The following is a 25,215-nucleotide window of genomic DNA, read 5'->3' as shown; positions in this document are numbered from 1 at the left end:
AGTGGGCCGCCGAAGACTGCTGGAGTGTGCCGGATGGCGCGGTAGGCCTTAGTGCCGCGGGTCTGGATTTTTTTTTTGCCCGGGGTGTGTAGAAAAGGCATTGGCGGGATCAGGGCAGCGTACTGTGGCAGTATATGTCACTATTTCGTCGAGTTTCCCCAGGATGCTGGAGATATTTGCTGGATTTTATAAATCCGCGCACGGAGCTCAGAAAATGGCGTCTAGTCGGTTGTGCTGTCAGGCTCCGCCCCCCTCAATCAATATTTTTGAATTACTTTTTCTAAGCTTGACATATTATGCACACGCTATGCCAAAACTGGAATTTAATTTTTTTTTATAATTAATGCGAATTTATAAATGTATGTGACATCAAATTAAAGCCCCTTTTGCCCTCTAAAAAACTGTGTATAACTCATGTTGGTGCAATAGATGACAGAGATGCAAATTGTGTTTGAACACAAATGGCTTGTGTCCATAAGGGTAAGACAAACTTTTGAAGATGTCCATAAGGGGTTAAATATATTTGATTTACCCGAATCACTCATGCTTGGGGAAAAATTGTTTCAAGGTTATTTAAGACTTTTGGGGGAGAAATAGAAGAACTAGGCAATCAACATGTTCCCATTTGAACAATGAAATGCATGAGTTTTGCATGCTGTGGATGTGTCAAACAAGGTTGTCATTCCTGTTGACATATTGCTAACAGACTAACCGAATGTCCCATTAGAAACCTGTGAGAAAGCAATGTCTTTAAATGTTGTATATTGGTCATATCTGTGGCATCATGGCAAAGATCGTGGTCTATGCAAACTAAACTAAAGAGGTTTAAATCTGTTAACCTTTCTTCATAGCTAAAATGTTCCACTCCTTTTATTTTGTAGCCCGCCTCTGCACTTTTTCTAGTGCCATAATATACTCCTTTTAGAACAGGTGCCCAAAATTGCACAGCATATTCAATATGTGGTCTTACCAGTGATTTATAAAGAGGCACAATTCTATTCTCATGCCGAGAATGAATGCCCTTTTTCATGCATGACTATACCTTACTGGCCTTAGCCACTGCTGATTGAAATTGCACATTGTTGCATAGTTTGTTGTCTATAACTCATAAGTCCTTCTCGTGTATTATCCCTAATTTGCCTCCATTAAGGGTATGTTGCTTGTGCATTATTTACGCCGAATTGCATAACTTTGCATTTTGCTACACTAAATTTCATCTGCCATTTGAGTGCCCAGTCACCCAGTATATCTTAATCCCTCTGCAGAAAAGCAATATCCTGCTCACATTGTATTACTTTACAGCGGTGGTTCCCAATTTTTCACATGGAACCCTTTGACATAGTATAACATCGTGGAACCCCCCCCCCCCCCCCCAAAAAAAAAAAAAATTGGTGCCATAGCACAAACCTTTTAATAAGTGCATATTTTTAAATATTTTGCTCAAACAGTTTAGTCTTATGATACTCCTGAAGATTTCGCTTAAAAAGGCAGTGTCTTTATCTTTGTACTCTGCATGGTTTTTACTCAAAATGACGTAGTTTAGCAGGTGCTAACGAACTGTTTGGCAATATTTTCTTAGTAAGCATTGTGCTTGAGGAATATCTTTATTTCTGGCACTTGTGAATCCAAATTTTAAGTAGCTGTCGTCATATTTTCTTTTCTTGTTTTAGAAGATTGAATAGCATTGTGGGCTCTTTATTTTCAATTTTTTGTTTATTTTTCTCTTTGGCTTGCCACTTGTCTCTGCTATTGAGCAACAATAGATTCCACTACTTTGGACTTTTTTTTTTTTATTCTTTATTTCTTGTATAGTCTTTCTCAGTTTCTATAATTGTCGAACAGTTAGAATTGGTAATATTTCTCTTGATTGTTTTAACCAGATGTCCATATTCATGGTTGTTGGCTTGTAAAAAAGAAACACTTCTCTAACCTGAAAAAATACAGATCTCACTACCTGACTGCAATGGCTTCTCTTTCGTTTTTTTATAAAGTTCTTTGAAAGAAATGAACATTATCAGGATTTTGGCTCAGTCTTGGAGTAAAGAGCACTTCACTACAGATTTCACTACCTGACTGCAAAGGATGACGTTTTGTTTACAGCTCTTAAAAATAAATTGTTTGATATATCAGATTTCTACTGATGGTATGCAGGGGAAAAAAAAACATTATCCCCAAAATAATGTGGATACTATCATTTCACTCTTGCAATTATTTGGTAGTTAGAAGAAACTGCAGCTACTCCCATGAGCTCTGAGGTAACTTGGAAAACTGATACGAAACTGACCCAATAGCTGTCTTAGTGTGTCTGGAGATGTTAAATGTCACCCAATCCAAAATGAAAGACCTAGCATCGTAGTCCAGGGCACGTACATCCGAAACCAGTTTGCATGAAATGAGGCAAAAAAGGGGAGACCAACTTGGCAGACAACTGTCGCAGGGAGAGATCCGAATTGGGAGGCCAGGAAGTAAAAAGTGGCAATGCAGAAGACATCCCATGTAGCAGAGTATCGAGGCCTGGGGTGGTGCGACGGGCGCGAGCTCTGAAGTAAGCTGCACACCAAAGGGTGTTGCCTACAGGACAGCCGTCAAATCCTTGGTGAGCCGAGGAGATGGCCGATCTGTACAAATTAATCGTGTGATACGCCCTACCAGCCTCGAATAATGAAGTGAGGAATTGGAGGATCGCAGTCACAGGTGCCGAAACGGGATCCAAGCTCTCAAAGTGGTCCATTATGGTAGTCTAGTCCCGGGAGCCCATGCGACAGCCAGGAGGTGTCGAGATGCGTCCGAAACCCCCTTGGATTTCCCAGAAATCCTCCATGCGAGCAGCAGAAACGACCCGTCCAACAGGAGGGGGTGTTGTTGGCCTGACCGGTCCAGAAGGAGATCCTGGTAGGATGGCAGCAGTCTGGGCACATCTATTGCCAGTTCCAGGAGCTGTGGCAACCATGTTTGGGTCCTCCAGAATGGGGTCAGCAGGATCAGGTCAGCTATTTGGCAGCGAACTTGGAGCAGGACCCGAGGGATGATGGCAAACTAAGGAAAAGTGTAAAGGAGTGAGCTGGGCCAGTGTTGCAGGAAGGCGATCACTGCCTCTGCGGCTGGATCTGGGCGCCAGCTGTAGAATCGAGGTAACTGGGTGTTGAGCCAGAATGCAAAGAGGTCGATGGCAAAAGGTCCCCAGAGAGACAAGATAGTGGAGAACACCCCTTCATCCAATTTCCAATCACTGCTGTCCAACAGCGTGAACTCAAGTCCGCATGAGTGTTGTGGAGACCAGGGAGGTATTCCGCCTGGATGACCAGATTCCTGGCCCAATAGGCCCAAAAGTCCTTCGCCAAGCGGGCCAGAATAGCCGACTGTGTGCCGCCCATGTGATTGACATAGCGAACTGCATAGATGTCCATGTGCAGCCGGATGCGCTAGCAGTCCTGTTTGCAAAATTCTATTGCAAAAGACGGCCATGAGTTCCAGAGCATTGATGTGGAGACTGGATTCGTTGTCCGACCAGCTTCCCCCTGGTAGTCACAGGGGGCACCCCAACTGTGGAGACTTGCGTCTGAATCCACCATAAACTCCAGTTGGGAACCGAAGATGGCCTTTCCATTCCAAGCCGAGAGGTTGTGGATCCACCAGGTCAATTCTTTCAGAGTCCAGAGAGACAATGTCCGCATAGGACGCCCCACTGCGAAGGTGGGCAAACTTCAGACGTTGGAGGGCACGGTAGTGGAGAGGGCCTGGGGACACAGCCTGGATTGACGCCAGATGGCACAGCGATAGCTGGGTGTGCGCTACAGCGCGGCGCAATTCCTTGCGAATGGTCCGTATCTTGGACGGAGGGAGGAAGGGTTATTCCACTTCTGAGTCTACTGTGAACCCGAAGAACTCCATGCATTGAGAAGGGGACAGGCAGGATTTTTCCCAGGCGAGAGATCAATCGTCCATTGCAGATGCTTCAGGAGGACCAAACAATCCTGTGCTATGAGGATGTAGTCGACTGCGCAACCAAGCCATGGCAGGGCGCATCAATTTTGTGAAGCACCAAGGAGCTGACGAGTCCAAAAGGGAGGCATGTGAAGTGCCAAGTGTCTCCTTTCCAGAGGAAGCGTAATAAGTCCCTGTACATCTGTCACTGGGACAGTCAAGTATGCGTCTTTGAGATCTAACTTCACCATCCAGTCTCCCCGAAGGAGCAAGTTCGGCAAAAGACAAATGCCCTCCATCTTTAAGTGGCAATAGCGCACCAAAGTGTTTAGGGCACGGAGGTTGATAACTGGGTGCATATGCCCGCCTTTCTTTTCTACTAGTAAGATGTTGCTGAGAACCTCTGCAGGGGATATGGGGGCTAGTTCTATTGCCCCTTTGACTTGGAGGGCCGATAATTCCACATCAAGGCACGGTCAGTCACTGAGAGAGAAATAGGGCAGGGAGGAGGAATGTGACAAGGAGTGTTGACCAATTTGATGTGAAACCCCTGAACGGTGGTCAGGAACCAGACATCGGAGGTGATGGTTGACCGGGCTTGGGGAAAAAATGACTGCATCTGCCCCCTACACAAATATTGGGGAAAAACATGAGGTAGATGCAAGCTTACCGTAAAGGCGTCTGGAACCCTCTGGAGAGCCATGATCTTCCACGAGAGGGGAAGAAGGTGGACTGGTGTCTAGTCTCCTGATCGGGTGTTCTCTGGGTGTAGGAGCCTCGTCCCGATCCACGGGTGTGGAAATTGGAACGTCTGGACAGACTACCTCTGAATCTGCCGGCCCTGGTAGAGACTCGCCCCTGAAATACCCTCTTCATGGAGGATTGGACATTATCCAGGGCTGTAAAAGTGCCCCAGGTTCTTAATAAAGGAGTCCCCAAATAACAGGCCCTGGGCATCCTTTGTGTTGTGCTGTATTTGAAAAATGTTTTTTGTCGCTGTTCTATGGACAGGGAGGTATTAACACTGCCCGCTATGCAGATTGCCCTCTGCACCCAGCCATGGAGTTCCTCCGGGTCAACCTGACTGTTTTCGGCTCTGGAGATTTTTCAGCCTGGTCAAATAGTTTGGCCAAAGGACCAAATATGTTCAGGTGTTTATCCTGGCATGATTTAAGTGCCGAACCTAGGCCCTTGCGGGAGTTCAATCCTAACTTGGAGAGGAACTTGCTATCGACTATAGGGGTCTCAGACTTTGCTAGCCACCAGAGATCTTGGGCATTCTGCCTTGAGCTTATTACATGCTGCCTTACTGAGGGGGTGCCGTACCCAATTCTCCAGGTAGCATGCCACATGGTCTGTCTGGAGCAATTCCGACGACCTCTGATGGAGAGCATCCTGGTCAAACATTGTTTTCCCCAGACGGATCCATAAGGGTTGAGCCTGCAGTAGCTGGGGAGTCGCTCCGAAAGCCACTCTACCACCCCCGATTTTGAACGGGGACAAAAGGGTCAGTGTCCTGCCCGCATACCTCATTGTCAGTCACACACTGACTACGCATCAGCCTCCACTAGACCCGATTTCTGAGTCTGAGTTGCTCTTTTTGTGCTCTAGCCCGTTCTGCCTGGCGTGGAAAGGCTTTTGCGTGACATGGGCATGCTATCATGGGTGGTCACGGGTGCACCTGTCATATTGATTCTGGAGGCAAAGGGATTTAAGTACAAACACCCAAAAAATGGGTAAGTGGGGCTAAACAATATACAATTAAGAGTTAAATAAATAAATCCCAGTGCGTCTAAAAACCAGACCAGTGTTTTAGTCACCCTTAAAACTCTTACATGTATTTTTACTGTTCACAAACTCCTAGTTTGTTATATATCTAATGTAAACCTTGATGATTAATTGCATTATGTACATGTCGAATAAAAAAACATGTATACAGTTGGATAAAAGAGGAGGTTTTGCGCACACAATGTATGAGTGATATGATCTGTAACAAACTATCATAGGGCAATATGCATAAAACCAGTGTATAATATAAAAGTAACTTGGAGCACTCCCACTTTAGAGATCCATATAAGTCGGCTCTCTACTGTAAAGGCATGTAGAATACTCCCAAAACGATTCTGTATTGAAGGTGGTCCCCCAGGAACAGATGTCAAATTCCGTCTGGATAAAATCAGGAACAGCCTTTTTTCTAATAAAGTGTTTTATTTATAGTTTATTTTGGTTCCTGATTTTATCTTGACATCTGTTCCTGGGGGACCACCTTCAATACAGAATAGTTTTTGGAGTATTCTACATGCCTTTACAGTAGAGAGACGACTTATATGGCTCCTACTCCCATTGGTATATAATTCACTTGTATCTTGGATCCCCAGTTCTCTACCTGCCTTTGGTAGGTAAGGTTGCAGACTTGGTTTGGAGGTAAGATAAGGCAGTGCGGCTGAGGAGGGATATGCCTATGGGATGAAAGTGGAGAGGTTCAGCAGGTTTGTCCTCCCTTCCACCTTGTTTTTTCTTGTGGAACGGGCACCTGCGTTCCAATCTCTATGCCGATTGCCAGAAATGGTGACTCGTTCGCAATGCACACATGGTGGGAGGACCTGGTGGTAGCATTGCAACCTGTGCATGCATTCCATCAACCAGTATATCACAGAGCGCATGCACAATGCAATCTCCAATTAAAGCACAAAATTCAAAAGAAAACTAACACTCCAGGGCCTGTGGTAGAGTTTAAAACCCTCCTGGCTGCCAGGTGCTTGCAGTTTTGTTGCAGTGTGCTCTCAACATCCCTCCAGCACACTAAGAGGCCTTTCAAGATTCGACTTCTTGCTTTTGCCTTAGAGCTGCTCCCTGAACATAATTTTATGTTTTAAAATATGGTTTAAATTTTGATTTAAACTTTTTTCATTTTATTTTTTTGCAGTATATCATGAACCTGTGGATAAACTTGCAGAAAAGAGTATCTGTCCGAGACAAAATATATATTTGGTTTTGCCTGTTCTCAACCTTTACCTAATGGGTATAAAAAAGCTTTGTAATATATGTGCAAAAGTAGTTTTCAGCAGACTCTTTTTTTTTTGGACACTAGAACCATCGCTTTGCAGTCTGCTCAGACGGTCCTGCAGGTTATAAAGTCAGTCTGTTTTCTCCTACTATAGAGGAAGTGCTAACACAGAAGACTGACACAAGTTCTGAATCTTCTACAGATGATTGGTCATCTAAAGATTCTAAAATATCTTCTGGTGAACAAAATTGTTTCCAGGCAGAGGGTTTTCATAAATTGACAAAAGTACACAATCTCATGGAGGTAGGTGAATCCTCTACTGAAAAACCAGGTAAGGGAAACGTAAGGTTTTTCCTTTACATCTCACGTTTAGCCAACTGATGCAAAAAGAATGGAAGTCCCTTCAAAAAGTTTTCATTTAAAAAAACATTTTTAACCAATCTTTGCAAATGAAGCAGAAGCTGAATAGTAACAGCTGGAAAGTGTAACAAAGGTGGATGTGCATATTGCACAACTGTGTAAGAAAAGTACACTACCATGGGGCAGGGCTAACTCTGTAGACGCGTGATACCTGAGCTCCTAATTAAGTATGCACGCAATAAGTTATTTATTTTTTTACTGCCAGCAATTCTTACAGCTAAATTTCACACACCGCATAGATGGGACACTAATAATTGGATTGCTTCCGAAACTGGATCCTACTGGTCCAGATTGTCATACTTTATAGTGTTGCGGCCTACCAGTGCATCAGACGCCGGAGGGATGGCTGCTCCCCAGGCATCCTATTACGCCATTCCACCCTCCTCCCCTCCGGATCGTCGGATCATCCCGGTCCCAGAAAGTTACCCTCCACTACAACAAAATTCCTATCGTTGCTGCATTCGGTGGTGCCATATAATTCAAACAGATTCTTGGCTATGTTCCCTTAACTTAAGATGCCTACCTGCATATTCCAGTTGAAAGAAATCTAAAGTTATTTGAGATTCTCCTTAAAAGATCAAGGCAAGCTGCTCACGAAAATTCTAGTAGTAATCACCACACCGTTGAGAAAACAAGGTCTCTATCATTCCATATCTGGATGACTGGCTTCTTGTCTCTCCTTTAGAAGAATCACTTCAAAAATACATCGGAACAGCCTCATCTTCACAGCAAAATGATGATTGGATTATCAACAGAGAAGTCAGAACGAACTCCACCTTGTTCAATCCAATTTCTGGATCTGATCTTGGATATAAAAATATCTATCTTCGAAAAGACGAGAAAAAGATCAGAAACCTAGTTTTTGAGTAACAAAGATTTGCTCCATAAGGAAAGCGATGAGTCTTCTTGGTCTGTTCACTGCAGTCTTTCCGGCAGTAAACTGGGCCAAAGAAAATTGGCACCCTTGCGGAACACCTTTTCCCTGGACAAGTTGATCCTCCTTTAGCCATTTAGACTAAAGAAGCCTCTGTTGGTGCACATCTTCCTGGTTCCTGTCAGGTGTCTCGTTTCAACTAAGGGAACTGGTCATTTTAAGTGACAGAAGTGGCTGGGGTGCACATTTGGTAAGAAAAGTAACAAAAGGAATCTGGAATTCAACAATCTTCCAATTTCAGAAAACTAAATTTGTCTGACACTACTCTTCTTCAAACTAAAAATTCAGGGAAGACGCATACAAATAGGCGACTGACGTGGAGTGAGTGGTCTGTTTATACTGACGAGGGGGATTTCTGTTTTTACAAAAAGCATGTACAAAGATCATGCTTTTGGTCAGTCTTCTCCTGTCTTTCAGTGGTACACATCAGTTGAAAGACCATAAGTGGTAGATGCTCTAAGCGGAGATAACTTAAAACTGGTAGGTTGGTCTCTATTGCATCTAATTTTGAGACCAACTGTACAGAAATTCAGAATGCCAGATAGACCTGATGGCAACAAAAGAGAGCCAGAAAGTTCAAATATTTGCATCAATCCACTCAGACAACCCAGTTTACCTAGATGGCATTCCAATGTATTTTTCATATGGCATATTTTTCCTCTGGTCATGCTCATACCCTACGTGTTAACAAAAATCAGGGTGGATGTAGCTTGAGAAACCAAGCATTTTTTGGAACATAACCTGTGCACTCTGAAGACATTCCAGTTAACAGCCTGATATCTGAATGTTCAATATTGGCCTCTAGGGGTTTATGCCCCAAAGTCATTGATATTCTGGTTGCAGAAATCTACATTAGTTTTATGCAAGAATCTGTAAATTTCTGCGGCTTATGGGTATTCGGCCTTTATCAGCATTAATTCTCCAACTTTTAAAATTCTTTAACTGGGCTTCACCAAGGCACTTTGCCTGACTACTCTTAAGGTTCAGGTTTCGGCTATAAATTTATTCTAGAATAAACTTTGCTTCAAATCCTCTACCAGATTCTTCAAAGCAATCTCCAGAATCACAATCAGAACTGGTTCCCCCATGGCATGAAGAACTTGGTTCTTTTAGCATTATGGCATCTTTTGAACCTTTTAGATTTAGTTAGTCTTAAATCCTCACATTTAAGACTATATTTTTGGTTGCAGTGACATCTGCCAAGTGCCAGTGAACTACAAGCGATGTCTTAATCTTCTATTTACAGGGCATTTATTTGGGTAAAGTGGTTCTAAGATTACATCTTTTTCTGCCTTGGGTTTTTTATTTCAAACATGAATCAATAAATTGTTCTCCTGACAGTCAGAATACTTGGAATGCGACTGAACAAATTTCATTGCCTGGATGTCAAACAGAGCTTGGTTATATGTGGACAAAACTAAAGAATTTAGAATATCTGTCCTCTTTCAAGAGAAGAACAAATGTCTTATGGCATAGAAAGGCACTTGGGCAAATTGGATTAAAGAACCCAGTTTGTCATATTCCTACTAGGTTCTTCCTCCTTAAAAGCGAATTCTAGTAGAGCCATTTCTACTTCATGGGAATTTAGAGCTGCAGCAACTCAATCTCAAATATGCAAGGCAGCAATGTGGTCTTCTGTTCATGCTTTTCCCAAACATTCTAGATTGGAAGTACATACCTCAGAAGGCTGTTTTTCCAGTGCAAGGTGTTGCAAGCAGTAGTGAAGTAATTTATCCACCTTTTAGGGATTGCATTTTGCCCCTGCTGTAGTGCACTGCCTCCAAACTGGAGGGGGAAAGTTCAAATTTTACTTGCCATAACTTTTTTCTTTCTTTGTTTAGAGGCAGTGCACATATTTACCTTGCTACTAAACTTTTTGCTGTTATCTTGACTTGTGTATTTACTGGGGATCTAAGATGCAAGTGAATTGTATACCAATGGGAGTAGCAGCTAGAGGTAAGAACCAATTATCTTTTTTAGGTCTGCCTGCCTTCCCTCCACGTTAGAGAATATCCCCTTTGTAGTGCACTGCCTCTAATCATAAGGAAATATAAATGTACAGTTCATAATGCTTACTTTCTGAACCTACTAAACTGTTGAATGAATTCAAAAATCTAGTGACCCAACATGTACCAGCATTTGGTTCTTGTATTGGGTTGCAGTGTTTCGATCTCATGAGCTCAGCTGTACTGCACTGTCCAGAGACTGAGTTCTGAAAAGCTAAGAACTCTACCTCTGCTTGTCATGTGTACTTGTGGTGTATTTGTCATGCCTGCTTTGTATTAGACCATTGAATGAATAATCTGTCAAAGGAGAACAGATTCGCCTAAATGTACAGGTTTATAAGAACTGAACATGCTAAATGTAACTGTTTTTTGGCAGTGCATATGGAGTCCTATCATGCTGCACAATCATATCTAAGACTAAGGTTGTGCAGAAATTGAGTCTGAAAAATCCTGCTTTAATTTACAATCTTGTTGCATTTTAATGATTTTATGAACTTGTTAAAGATGGTTGAAATGGGCTCTACATATGCTACTCTTTGATTACATTGGGATCACTGTCACGTGACTTGTGGTTTGTAAGTTACCTTCCTTTTATGGAGGCATATGACTAAACAAATACCTTTATCTATAATGCTTCTGAAACAATATGACCTTATACCTGGTAAGTGCTCTTTGGCAAACTGATATGGAAACAAACTATTTACTTTATTTATTTTTCCCTAATTCATTGATACATTATGATGCAGATGTGTATTTGAAGGTTACTTGATCATAAGACCTTGCATAATCAGATTTCAACTGACTCAAAGGTTAAAGGGACATGGTAAGCAGTCTCGCGCTCAGGACACCATCCAGCCATTCATAGCCATCTTCATTTGTACTGGTCAGTACATGGTAATGAAGACCTAATACAGACCTTGCGTGCAAATGGCCAGAGCTCTGCTCTCTTTAGAGCGATCTTTCCTGCATTTGCATGCTCTTATTTTTTTCAGTAAAAGGTGTTCTAATGGTTTTTTTTTTACTTTTTGTTTATTATATTCTAAATTATCCTAGCATAGGCAATCTTGCTTCTATATTAATTTACTTTCCATTCATTTGGCAGCGGGAGGTGGGAGTGGGCATGTAACTAGCATTTTTCGGTGTGCAGCATTTAAAGCTGAAATGCTGCAAATACAAACTCCTATTACCATGACCACTCATACAAACAGAAGTAGTCATGGTGGTTAAATTAGAGTTGCCAAATTGAACTGTATTTAAGATGTTTTATTAGATGTCTAATGCCTGATCTACAATTTGCAAAGCCCCTTGGAATAACAGAGGCTGTGCGGAGCTATTTGAAATGTATTACTTGGTGCTCGACAAATCCCAGGTGACCTAGTGTTTGTAAGCCCATTCAGCCGAGGCGGCCAGCTGGGGGGGGGCATCTTTTCATAGATGCATTGAATGAATCCATCTCTATAGGGAACATTCAGCACCTCCATGCAGATGAATGTAGACCACACTGGACTAGGAAGTACCTCTGTCATTCTGAGTGTTTGAGATGTTACTTTTCTCTGAAAAGGCAGTGTCTATATTGAAAAGCCTGCAGGGACAGGCAGGCACCATACCTACATTAAGCTGTAGTGTTTCTATAGTGTCCCTTTAAAAACTGTATTTAGTTAAAGCTTTGTTTTGTGTAGGGAGTAAGAGGCTGACTTTTTGAGACTACATAGATTTATAGAAGAGAACTTGTTCTTTGCCTTAAAACTCCCTTATCGATAGAGGTAAACCTGAAATGCTAACTTTCTTCCTTGTGAGGTCATGGGAGTTCGAAAATGAGTATTTACAAAAATAAAACCTGGTCAGTTCTATTCAGGAATCACTAGGATCTGAATTACTAAGTGCATGTTGCTTGCATTTTGATGTCACACTGTTGTAGTCAACTACATACTGTTCCAAATTATTATGCAAATTATATTTCTCATTTACCTAAATAATTGATGTAAATAACAGTCAGCATAGTTCTCATGCTATCAACTATTAAGAGTATAATTCAAATTTTATTGAACAAACCTCCTCCTAACAGTATTTTTTTAAACATAAACTTACAATGGACTCTTCCAAATTATTACTCACCGTAAGTTTCAAAACACTTTATAGGTTGTAAAGAACTGAAAATTGTCATTTGTGTTTGCAGCATATTTACTGAAATCAAAAGCTATTTCAATCAAACTTTTTAACATTTTAACTTTTTAAACAATTTAACAGGCCACATTACATTTTAACATCGGACCCCTTATTTGATAGCAGCTTCAAGTCTTGCATCCATTGAACTTGAGTTTTTGGACAGTTTCTGCTTGAATTTGTTTGCAATAGTCACCTATAGCTGCTGTTTGGATGTAAACTGCCTCCCACCCTCATAGATCTTTTGCTTGAGGATGCTCCAAAGGTTCTCAATAGGATTGAGGTCATGGGAGGATACAGGCCACACCATGACTTTCTCTTCTTTTATCCCCATAGCAGCCATTGATGCAGAGGTATTCTTTGCAGCATGAAATGGATATTTAAAGTTTACAGTAAACCATTGCAAGGATACAAAAAAAAAATTCAGAACTAGGCGACTGATTTTATTAAAAATATTAAGTGCTTTTTTTAAATGTCAGGTTCCTTCTGTACCAGGGAAGAAAGTGGTCAGTCAGAAACTCCACATACTTTGCAGAGGTCATCTTTACACCTTTGGGGACCCTAAAGGGGCAGACCAGCTCTCTTCCCATGATTCCGGACCAAAACATGACTCCACCACCGCCTTTCTGACATTGCAGCCTTGTTGGAACAGGGTGGCCGTCCAACAATCATCCACTACTCCATCCATCTGGACCATCCAGGGTTGCACGGCACTCATCAGTGAACAGGACTGTTTAAAAATTAGTCTTCATGTTTCTTTCAGCTCAATGCAGCCATTTCTGCTTGTGAGCATTGGTTAGTGGTGGCCAAATAGAAGGTTTATGCACAGTTGCAAGACTCTGGAGGACTCTACACCTTGATGTCCCTGGGACTCCAGAGGCACCAGCAGCTTCAAATATCTGTTTGCTGCTATGTAATGGTATTTTAGCAGCTGCTCTCTTGATCCGATGCATGGATCTGGCAGAAATCTTCAATGTGCCTTTATGTGCACTAACCCGTTTGTGCTCTGAATCAGCCACAAATCTCTTAATAGTGTGGTGATCACGTTTAAGTTTTCGTGAAATATCTAATGTTTTCATACTAGGGATCGACCGATATTGTTTTTTTAGAGCCGATACTGATAATTTGTGAACTTTCAGGCAGACTATATTCTGTACATTTGCCATTTAGAAAAAATAAACTATTTCTAAAGGTAAATTCACAAAATATACAAGCACATGCACTGGATGCAGTGTGTTTAGACAGTGGAGCTGTGTATATTTGTGTAGTGTGTGTGTGTGTGTATAATATGAATGCAGTGTGTGTGTTGTCGTCCCCCCCCCCCTCCCTGCTTGTCACCTGGCCAGGGAGGGTGGATATGACAGTCCCTGGTGGTCCAGTGGCATTGGCTGAGCAGTGAGGGGGGGCCCGCAGGTAGCGTTTACTCACCTCCAAGCTGCTCCCGAGTGTAAGTCTCGCAGCCTGTGTGCCGCGCGGAGCGTTGCCATGGTAACCCGTGGCAATGCTCTGACGGCTGCAGGTCTCGCGAGACTTACACTGAGGAGCTGCTCGGAGGTGAGTAAACTCTACCTGCGGGCTCCCCCAGGACCGCCGAGCTTGTAATGAGCCTGGCGGTCCGAGGAGGTATCGGTATCTATATTGGCCGATACTGATATTGCCGAAAATACCGAATATCAGCCGATTATATCGGTGAAACCGATAATCGGTCGATCCCTATTTCATAACTCGTCCAAGGCATTGAACTATTTCACTCTTTTCGGCAGCAGAGATCCTTTTTCTTCCCCATATTGCATGAAAATGGTGCTCTGCTTAATAATGTGGAACACCCTCTTTTAGTAGTTTTTCCTTAACTTGGGCTCACCTGGCAATCTAATTATCACAGGTGTCAAAGATTGTTTTCAGTGATCAAAAGAGCCCTGAGACACAATGCCATCCATGAGTTAAACCGAAAAACAAAATATTTAATCTTTGTGACACTTAAATAGAATTTGCATAATTTGGAACAGGGTGTTTAAATCTGTTTTCTCCCGTTTACTTTATTTTTTGTCAATCCTATTTTTCAGTGCGTAGGATTACAAACTGGCTTGTCGGGTCACAACCGCGGCAACAAGCTATGCATTGAGAAACCTAGAATTGTGAATTTTTTTTTTTTTTTTTAAATACAAAGCTGCTGGGTCAGACATGGTAGCAAGAGGGAGTGAGAAACTGGAGATGCCTCATTAACTAACATTAAGCGAGGCGCGTAACGCCTTGAGTAATGGGGCTGAAACACCAACGGATAATTGGCATATCTGAATCAAAACGAAATAAAGTGAGTGGGGTAGGGAGAGTAAAGTGGTTGAGTAACCCCTGAGGCTGGCAGAAAGAGGTGTAGTAAGGCACTAAACGGTGTACCCAGGAACACAGTATGTCACAGGCAAGCATTGACCTGAATAAAAGGCAATAGGAACAAAATTAAAACCTAAAACCAAAAGACAGCTTGCAGGACAGAGTATGATGTGGATGCAGGATCTCCTCTCTGGGATAAATGGGCGAACACTCTCTGGGTCCCAGGTTGTTGGTCCTGTTGCACAGAGAGAAGTGGTCAGCTTGATAAGGTTGGCTGATAGCCCAAGCTTCTGTATTGTGGATGTAATCTTCGATGCATCCGTGACCTTTATCATGTCAGTGTCCCGAGCAATCTGTAAGAAACATGGTGGTCTCCATTTGTATTGCAGCTTATGAGCAATTAGTTCCTTGGTGAGTGGCCGCAGGGATCTGCACCATTCCAGAGTGGCTCTGGACAAGTCAGGATAAAAGCTCAGTGATCCTCAAAGTGTAGCGGAGACTTACTGAGGATCACTGCCATAAACCAGTCTGTCTTGGTTCTGTTGGAATCAAACTAGAACATCCCTGCTTGTTTCTGGAGTGCTGGAGGCCAGTTTTAGGTATCCAGTACCATCCATCCAGAGGCATTCACTTGGCTTGTTTGGCAGAAAAGCGGTAAGTGAGTAATCAGCGGAAGAAATGTGGGATCTCCGCAGCCTCCATGGTTTCTGGAAGGCCATGTATTTTGACATTCTTCCAGCGCCTCCTGTCCTCCATAGACTCCATGCGTTCTTGATTCTTGGCTTGGGAGCGATGCAGTGTCTGCAGTCCTTGCTCCAGAGTCGAGGTCCTCTGCTCGTGGGCAGCAGTAGTCACCTCTGTTGTGCAGGCGAGCAGAGATCCCATAGGTCTCATCACGGAAGTGACTGAGGTCGGCCGCCATATTTCTGCGTAGCTTGTCCATTAGACTCCTATCTCTTCAGTGACCGGAGGCTTCCCCCCAGGCTGGGGTGGTAAGTTGGGTTCTCTACCAATGACTGCCCCCTCTCCACAGTCCCCAGTGAAGGATGGCACTGCCATGACAGGCCTCTGGGTTGCTTGCGGCCTCTATATAAGAGATCGCCAATATCGCCTGTTGCAGGGGGTTTGTCTGCCCTGGATTTTTTTCGTTTTTACGCCCCATCTCATGAGTAAGGCTGCTGCCAAGGTCTGTGACAGTAAGGGTTGGTATAACTTACTTTTTAATCCGTTTTTCTTCGTTCTTGCCGGGAGTTAAAACCCTTTCAGCAGCTTACCTTATTCCAGCACCGGGCTCCCTCGGCGCTGGTGACCTCTCCTCCCTGCCGACGTCAGCATTTCTCAATGCTTTCCTATGGACGCTCTGCGCGGTGGAGTCATAATATGCCTCCAGCGTTGCAGATGCGCCTCTAGTGGCTGTCAGGAAGACTGCCACTAGAGGCTGGCTTAACCTCAAATGTAAACATAGTGGTTTCTCTGAAACTGCTTTGTTTGCATCTGAAGGGTTAAAAACCTGAGGGACCTGGCACCCAGACCACTTCAGTGAGCTGCATGTGACTTGCACAGCCTTCCATAAACACTTCCTGTAAAGAGCCCTATTTAGGCTTTCTTTATTGCAAGTTCTGTTTAATTAAGATTTTCTTATCCCCTGCTATGTTAATAGCTTGCTAGACCCTGCAAGAGCCTCCTGTATGTGGTTAAAGTTCAATTTAGAGATTGAGATACAATTATTTAAGGTAAATTACATCTGTTTGAAAGTGAAACCAGTTTTTTTTTTTTCATGCAGGCTCTATCAACCATAGCCAGGGGAGGTGTGTCTAGGGCTGCATAAACAGAAACAAAGTGATTTAACTCCTAAATCACAGTGAATTGAGCAGGGGAATGATTCTATACACTAAAACTGCTTTATTTAGCTAAAGTAATTTAGGTGACTATAGTGTTCCTTTAAAATGTCATGTAGAACTAAAAAAATAACTTTTTCTCCCATTGTTTTTCATATTAAATTGTTTCATAGCTAAATATTTGATATTAAATGAAAGCCCTGTTTCCCCTGAATAAAATGATATATAATAAGGGGGGTGCATTTAATGTGAAAGAGGTGAATTATGGTTGGACAGACACATAGCGCAAATGCCAGGTTTTGTTTACGTTTTGTTCTGGTCACAACGTGTACATTTGGCTCAGTCCTTAAGGGGTTAATATGACCGAATTCTTCAGCCACAAACATACACTTTGGGTCAGACTGTTTGAAAACAAATAGTGAGTGTCTATGGTCTTCCAAGCGTCACTTCCTGCACAGTGCAGTGAAATCAGACCTAATGTCAAATTCAAACCCTGTCCTATCCAAGGTGCATATATGGCTCATGTACTAAAGGTAGGGCTGACTTTTTTTTTGTATAAATATACTTCACTTAACACCACTTTATTTTTTTCAAAACCTGATGAAAGGATCATAATTAAAAACGTGAATGTTCCTTTAAAAAAACAAAGCACAGCCTCTTAAACTCTACGGCTTGCTGGAAAGCTTTGTGTGAAGAGTATTTGTTTGCAGGTTTAAATGAATATTGTAATTTTTATAAATGTACCTGGTTACACCACCCACCTCTGTTATTTAGATCAGTGGAGCTCAACTGAAGAAGCAAGTTTTTGCAGTTACCTACACAAAAAATTTGTGCGTTTGTACAAATCCAATTCTGTTAAAGGGACACTATAGTCACCAACTGGTTTTAACGCTATAGGGGCAGGAATACATGTTTGTGGTCCAGAGTTTGCACAGACTATGGATGAGAATAGATAGAATAGAGCTATCCCAATTATACCCAAACAGCCCAATTGAACAATAACCATATTCAAAATGAACAAAGATGTGCAATCGTTCAGATATTTATAGTCTTTAGTTTGTATTCAACTTTATCTGCTCTCCCTGCACCTAACCTATCAGGGTGTCTGAAGTCAGCAGCTGATTCTTAAAGGAACATTGTGTCATGTTAAAAACTCTATCTAGCCCTCTTTTGCCCCACCTAAAAGTAGTACATAGTAGTATTACTTTTATTCCAGTATGCTGGAATAAATCTCCTTGGCTGACATCAGAAGTGGTGGTCTCAGTCCATCGCAATGCTTTCCCCATAGGAATTGGCTGCAGATTGGATTGGCTGAGATTGTCAGTTCTGATCTCTGCCAGGGATATGGGCCGGTGATGGAGCCAAAAAATCCCTGGCCAATCAACATCTCATAGAGGAACAGGCTTAGCAGACCCAGTAGGGACTGGGATATGCCCCACTGGTCCAAAGGGGGTGGGGTTTAATGGGGCTCTGAGCGTTCAGTAGTGAGTTGCGCGCCCACTAGTAGGAAATGGCTGCATCTCTACACAGCGTGCCAGATGCAGTAGGCCTTAGACGTGGACACATGCCATGTCCAGCAGACTTCCCTCATTTGGACTAAGCAAGGTATGCTCAGCTTTTGGAGCGTCAGCTTATAGTTTCACATCACTTTCTGCCAAAATATGCACTGTATTTGTGTAGTTGTGGCCGAGATCGTGGGGAGCTAGAGGCACACACGTCTGGCCATGTTAGAGGTCAAGCCCCGCCCCATCGAGTGCAGGGCCTTCTACACCTCTTACCAGTTTTATTCTGTGTTAATTACTTGTCAAATGTCACCATAATATAATTGTAAAGCGCTGTGTTAATACTAGTAAAATTGTTATTCTACTCAAGCCTAGATCTGAGTGACTTTTCCCTTTTTTAAATTTGTGTACTTGCACTAGGTTAAGGCTCAAATCTCTATGGATTGTGCCATTTGTAACTTGCTGTTGTTCTTTAAGGAACACTATAGTGTTAGGAATACAAATCTATGTTGCTCCTGTCCCTACTATTGAAGAAAAAAGATTTGTTCTCCATTAAAGAGTTCCTCGTGCAACATTATAGTATAGATTTTTACTTTTTGCAAATATTTGTTCTGAATAGACTTGGTCCTCAGAAAGGGGTTTTACTGTTAAACCTCACATAGCTTTATGCATATTGAGTTAAATTGCTCCAAGATCTGCTTTAGTTTGTCTATTTAAATATATATTCTGTTTGGTATCCATATCTAGGAAAAGAACAATAAATGTTCTGCGATGCTGGTCAATAAAAGGTTAACTACCTGCACACGTGTTCTTTATTTGCATATACGTATGTCCATTCTTCTGCACAACTTTAGGCACAGGGGTTGGCTTTAACAAGGTTTTCATTTCACTATTGCGTAAAATGCTCGTGGTTATCTTATCTGCTTTAGTGGAAATTTCCGTTGTATTTGAGGCAGATTATCTCTTGTACCATTTCTCTTACTGCCTTTTTTATTACAGGTCTTAAGCCTAAAAGGTCATATTTGTCTGAGAATGGTCTCTATAACATATACATTTTGTCACCCATTCTATTATTAAATCTATATAAAGTGTGAATTGTCAAGAATTCAAAGTGAATGGTCAAGCTAAACAAATCTGAATGGTGTGATTTTTTTTATTTTTATTTTTTTTATTTTTTACTCCAGCCACCATGATCACTTATGCTTTTTGTAGTTGTCCATTAGTAGAAGTCTAAATGTGAAATTTTTAAGCTTGAAACGCTGTACATCCCAAGTTATTGGCAATTGTCAGGGGCAAGTTGCACCTCAACTCATGACTTTGGCAGTGTAGAACTTTGCATGTGTTCTGAGACTGTTAAATCTGCTCATCTGCGGCTTCACTAGGATAAGCCTTTTGATTGGACCCTGACACAACTTCCATGATGTTAGACAAGGCATACTGTGCAGAGCTGGGAGCTCCATGATGGGTATACATGTTGATAATTAAAGTTTTAGACCTGAGCAAGAGTGGATCTTTTTAAAGAATATATATAAACCTATTTAATTAAATGTCATACTGCAATACTGCTATTTTGGTTGGATATATATATTGATCAGTTAAGGAATCTGTATAGTGCGGTATATAGTAATTTAGTTTAACTGGAATTCCAGGCATCTAAAATTTAAGGAGCAAACAAATGTGTATAAATTATGTAAAAGTATTCTTATACAGTCTCCTATTTCATATAGGAAGCGAGTTGATAGGCGAGCCCACTCAGCTTTCCTTGTGTCCCTGACAAAATAACAAGTTTTCTAGTTGTGGAAAAGGACCCCTTAAGCTAAAACTCGGTCACTTACAAATACAGGATAAAAATATCTCCTGCATTTTTCCAGTACATGGTTTTAAATTTATTTTTGTGTGCACAGTGAATACTGTTCTGCTCTCCTGTATTCACCTGCATTGTAAATGCATTTTGCTTGTGATTTTGTACATACATGTACCTGGAAGCAACACAAACTATTTAGTTTGTATGCTAGAAAACCAAGAATTAAAGGAATACTATAGGGTCATGAACACAAACATGTATTCCTAGCCCTATTGTGCTAAAACCACCATCTAGCCCCATTGGGCCCCTCATGCCTCCCTAAATATAGCAAAATCTTACTTGTATTCAAGCCTGAAGCTGTAGCTCTGCATGCAGTTTCCCTCAGAATGGCTAGCTGTTTGCTGACATCAGAAGTGGTGGCCTGATCCAATCACATTGCTTCCCCATATGATTGGCTGAGACTGACCAGGAGGCAGATCAGGGGCAGAGCCAGCATGATTCAAACACAGCCCTGGCCAATCAGCGTCTCCTCATAGAGATGAATTGAATCAATGCATCTCTGAGGAAAGTTCAGTGTTTGCCTGCAGATGGAGGAGACACTGAATTAATGTTTTGATGCATTTTGGGCAGCCATGACCCAGGAACAGCCATCTGAGTGGCCAGTGAAGTTATCACTAGACTGTAATGTAAACACTGCATTTTCTCTGAAAATACAGTGTTTACAGCAAAAAGCATGAAGGTAATGACTCACCAGAACAAATTCAATAAGCTGTAGTTGTTCTGGTGACTAGTGTCCCTTTAAATACAAATGAGCTAATAATCTTCCTATCTTTTGGAGAAATTTGATCAGGGCAGGTCAAGTGTAGCAATAGGAGCTCCCTAACATGTTTTGTCTTTGTAACACTTTATTTTCTTTATTTCGTCTTCTTGTGATGACTGTACTAGACTAATCTAACATTGCCAGCAAGGTGGGGTCTCCAAAACAAGTCTACAAAATCCAAACTTGCATAATTTTGTGACATTTCCTGAGACCTAAAAGTAAAAATCTATATTTTTGCATGTTGGAGACAAGGTGTGGGCTTGCGTTAATAAAATGTTTCAAAACAGAAATACAAGGAATGATTGCAGAGCGTATGCAAGATGTTTATCATCTGTACCTCTGGCACCCTAAATAGGGTGACAAAGATGCAAGGAATATTCTGGTGAAAAATAGGTGTTGGCAGATCTCTCCTATCAAACTCCTTAAAGGACCACTCTAGGCACCCAGACCACTTCAGCTTAATGAAGTGGTCTGGGTGCCAGGTCCAGCTAGGGTTAACTAATTGTTTTATAAAAATAGCAGTTTCAGAGAAACTGCTATGTTTATCAATTAGTTAAGCCTTCCCCCTAATCCTCTAGTGGCTGTCTCACTGACAGCCGCTAGAGGCGCTTGCGTGATTCTCACTGTGAAAATCGCAGTGAGAGCACGCAAGCGTCCATAGGAAAGCATTATGAATGCTTTCCTATGTGACCGGCTGAATGCGCGTGCAGCTCTTGCCGCGCGTGCGCATTCAGCCGACTGGGAGGAACGGAGGCGGAGCGGAGGAGGAGAGCTCCCCGCCCAGCGCTGGAAAAAGGTAAGTTTTTACCCCTTTTCCCCTTTCCAGAGCTGGGCGGGAGGGTGTCCCTGAGGGTGGGGGCACCCTCAGGGCACTCTAGTGCCAGGAAAACGAGTATGCTTTTCTGGCACTAGAGTGGTCCTTTAAAGGACCATTATAGTGCCAGGAAAACATACTCGTTTTCCTGGCACTATAGTGCCCTGAGGGACCCCTCCCGCCGGGCTCTGGGGAGAGGAAAGGGATTAAAACTTACCTTTCTCCAGCGCCGGGCGGGGAGCTCTTCTCCTCCGATCCTCCTCCTCTCCTCCCATTCAGTTGAATGCGCACGTGCGGCAAGAGCTGCACGCGCATTCAGCCAGTCTCATAGGAAAGCATTATCAATGCTTTCCTATGGACGCTTGCGTGCTCTCACTGTGATTTTCACATTGCGCATAACGCAAGCGCCTCTAGTGGCTGTCAGTGAGACAGCCACTAGAGGATTTGAGGGCTGGATTAACCCATTTATAAACATAGCAGTTTCTCTGAAACTGCTATGTTTATAAAAAAATAAAATGGGTTAGCCCTAGCTGGACCTGGCACCCAGACCACTTCATTAAGCTGAAGTGGTCTGGGTGCCTAGAGTGGTCCTTTAAGGAGATGGCTTCAGTTTGCTTTCTGTGTACTGAAAGGATTACTAAAGTAAACCAGATTGCTTGATCTTAATGAAGTGGTCTAGGCGCAGTGGCCATGTAGTTTTAACACTTTAATGTAAAACATCCCTGATTTTACTAGTCCAGGTATGTCTGTGGCAGAGCCTAGCATGTCTACCACACAGACCCCATTTCTGGTTGCAATATCAAAATCAGATGTTCGAATCTGTAACACCTGAAGAAGGCAACAAGTGACCTCTGTAATGCCCACTAAACAGTTGTTTTTCAGGGGCCTATTGTACTGCCCAGTTTCCTTAAACACCCAGACGAGTTTGTTACACCATCTCGTGTTCCTCTCTGGCAGAAATCTATGCAACCCATTACCAAGAAGCTCCCTACAGTGTGAAACTCATTAAGTTAGTTGGCTATGTGGACTTTTTTTTTTTAAATTTACATTTCAGTGAGTTAACCCTGTAACAAATTTAAGTCCAGAGTAGCAAAACTGAAAGCATAGCGGACTTAAAGCATTTCTCCAGTTTGTTTATTTTGACTTTAAATTTGAAGTTCCCTTTGAATTCCCACTTTAGTGAATAAGCCTGTTAAAGGCCTGTTTCAGAGTGCCCTTCCTATTTTCTTTGGGCTCTGTCTAGAGGAACCTGGGAAGTTGCATCAAAACCTTCCAACCGTATTTGGAATGTTTATAGGGTCGTTCTCTTGTCCTAGTTGAGGACAGACTTCAATCTCAGACGTGTGTGTGTGTGTGTGTGTGTGTGTACATATATATAACTGTTGCATCTAGTTTACCGGTATCTCTAATCAGAGGTTATGAATCAAATGTTCTTGCCGTGCTGCTACTAATAGGCCTTTAAAATAGCTGTGCTGCTACCAATACATGCTAGCTAGTTGCAATGCTTTGATCTTCTCTCTATCCTACTTGGCTAGGGGTACTTTGGCATCTTGGTGCCCTTTATGCTAATTTGTATTTATACAAATAATGTCCTCTGTTCTTTAAGCACATGTTAGTCACTTTAGCATATTTTGAATGTTTTATTCCTATGCTGTATTGTAACACAAACAAAAGCAGAACTGCATGGAAAATACTCACAGGAACTGCACATGCTTCCTACAATCCAATGTTTTTAAATGAGAAGCATTGGAGTGAACGAGATTGTGGGTGACATCAGGTTAGGTGCTAGCATAAGATACAAAGATGGTTAAGGCACTCCTAGATTCAGCAATGGCAAATTTATTAAAGCCCAAAGTAACAGGCTGCAAGGTTGAAATGTTGTTCCTTTGGCCTCCAATAAATTTGCCGTTTCTGAATTTAGGAATGCCTGAACCATCTTTGTATCTTATGCTATTGTCATTGGAACCTGCTGCTTGGTCCTGGTTTGAAACATAGAATGTGACGGCAGATAAGAACCATTCGGCCCATCTAGTCTGCCCAGTTTTCTAAATACTTTCATTAGTCCCTGGCCTTATCTTATAGTTAGGATAGACTTATGCCTAACCCACGCATAACCTCTACCACTTCAGCTGGAAGGCTATTCCATGCATCCACTACCCTCTCAGTAAAGTAATACTTCCTGATATTATTTTTAAACCTTTGTCCCTCTAATTTAAGACTGTCCTCTTGTTGTGGTAGTTTTGGTTGCACTCTGGCTCAGATTGATGGGATTAAGAGCAGTTCCTTATTGTTTTTTTGGATCAGGTTAGATGCTGACCTTGCTGGAGGCTGCTGCATAAGAGTCTTTGTGTGGGGAAACGAGGCAAGTTAAATAGATTTTTCTTTTACTAAGCAAAGATGAGTGATCAGTATTGATGTAAGGGAACCTATAGTGTCAAAATAATTTGTGACTGTATGTTCTTTAAGGATATGCCATTTTGGTCTGTGTTTTTCAACTGCAATTTTTCACAAACACCTTAAATACAGGTTTTTTTTGTTTTTTGTTTTTTTAAAGGACAAAAAGGATTTAATTTGTGAGATACATATACTGGGTACATTCTAATTTATTAATAAAGCAGTAACTGTTTTAATATTAATTGTATTTATGTTGGGCACTTTGTAAATATGTCACTGATCAACTCCCAAAATTATTTTTGGTTAAATTTGAGTAAAACTATACTCCCTGGTTTGTCATATTGAATACTTCGAGATATGCATTTGTATTTTTTTTTTTTACCAACTTTAACCTGCTCAAAAAAAACTCAAACTCTTGTGTTACTGTAATATTTCCTCGACCACATTCTTCTTAATCTCTTGAGTACAATACAACCCATGTATATCTTTGCAAAGTCTAATCATTTAGGGTTGGCACCATAACCCTAATGGTTAAGTTTTGGAGTGTTCCTTTAAGCCCGGAAGTACACATGACATGTGTGACCTGTCATGATTCCCTTTTATTCCAGAAGTTTGGTCCTTAAGGGGTTAAAGTGTTACTCAGATGTGCAGCCTTTTCAGTTTGAGCAAACCTCTGACCTTCCTCATTATTTGAGGGATTGCAACCAACCTAACTTTTTGAAGAAATACAAATTCCAATTTAAATTTGGTAACCACTCATGTTTTCACCATATTTAGAATGCATGTATAGCAATGACTCTAACCCCTGTTTTGTTCAGTGCTTTTGTTCGTAGTAAGCAAACATTTTAAGGAACAAGAAAGTTCGTAAGCACTATATCCAAATATAGTGATTTTTAGTACCAGGAGTGTCCTGGTAAGATTTCAGTTTGAGCTGTAGTTATGGTGCTTGGTCTGTTCAGCTTCCTGTATTTTGATTAATTTTATCATAAATCTTCTCATTGTCTGTTAATATTACAACTCCCCATCTCCACCTCCTCTCCAGCCCCTCATCTAGGTTCCATCTAATTTCTATTTGTTTTGTAAAACCTTGTTAAAGGCAGGTAGTGACTTTCACCAAGTGAAAACTTCAAAGTGCTCTTAAAATCTCAACCACTCCTTCCTACACCATGTAAAAATACCATTTTGGACTCAATTAGTGGTTAGGTTTTAGCAGTTTAGATTACGAATCCTCCAAATGATTCTAATATCCTTTTCCATCGTT

General features: G+C 41.8%; 1 protein-coding gene across 2 annotated transcripts in view; it reads left to right on the top strand.

The window, feature by feature from the left end:
• The window catches only part of DIS3L2 (DIS3 like 3'-5' exoribonuclease 2), a 455,603-nt gene that overhangs the window by 10,584 nt on the left and 419,804 nt on the right, over positions 1-25,215 (top strand). The window contains exon 1 of one of the 2 annotated variants that reach the window (XM_063442838.1): positions 7,181-7,262. The exons of the other annotated variant lie outside the window; for it this stretch is intronic. Within the exon in view, the coding sequence (XP_063298908.1) occupies positions 7,229-7,262 (34 nt within the window). The 5' untranslated portion in view covers positions 7,181-7,228. Of the gene's footprint in view, positions 1-7,180; positions 7,263-25,215 lie in introns of those variants that run through there. 2 annotated transcript variants of the gene reach the window in all.

The sequence above is a fragment of the Pelobates fuscus genome, chromosome 2 (assembly GCF_036172605.1).
Source record: "Pelobates fuscus isolate aPelFus1 chromosome 2, aPelFus1.pri, whole genome shotgun sequence".
In the NCBI taxonomy this organism is placed as follows: domain Eukaryota; kingdom Metazoa; phylum Chordata; class Amphibia; order Anura; family Pelobatidae; genus Pelobates; species Pelobates fuscus.
Note: the sequence above shows the minus strand (reverse complement) of the source record. Positions and strands in the feature narration are given on the sequence as shown.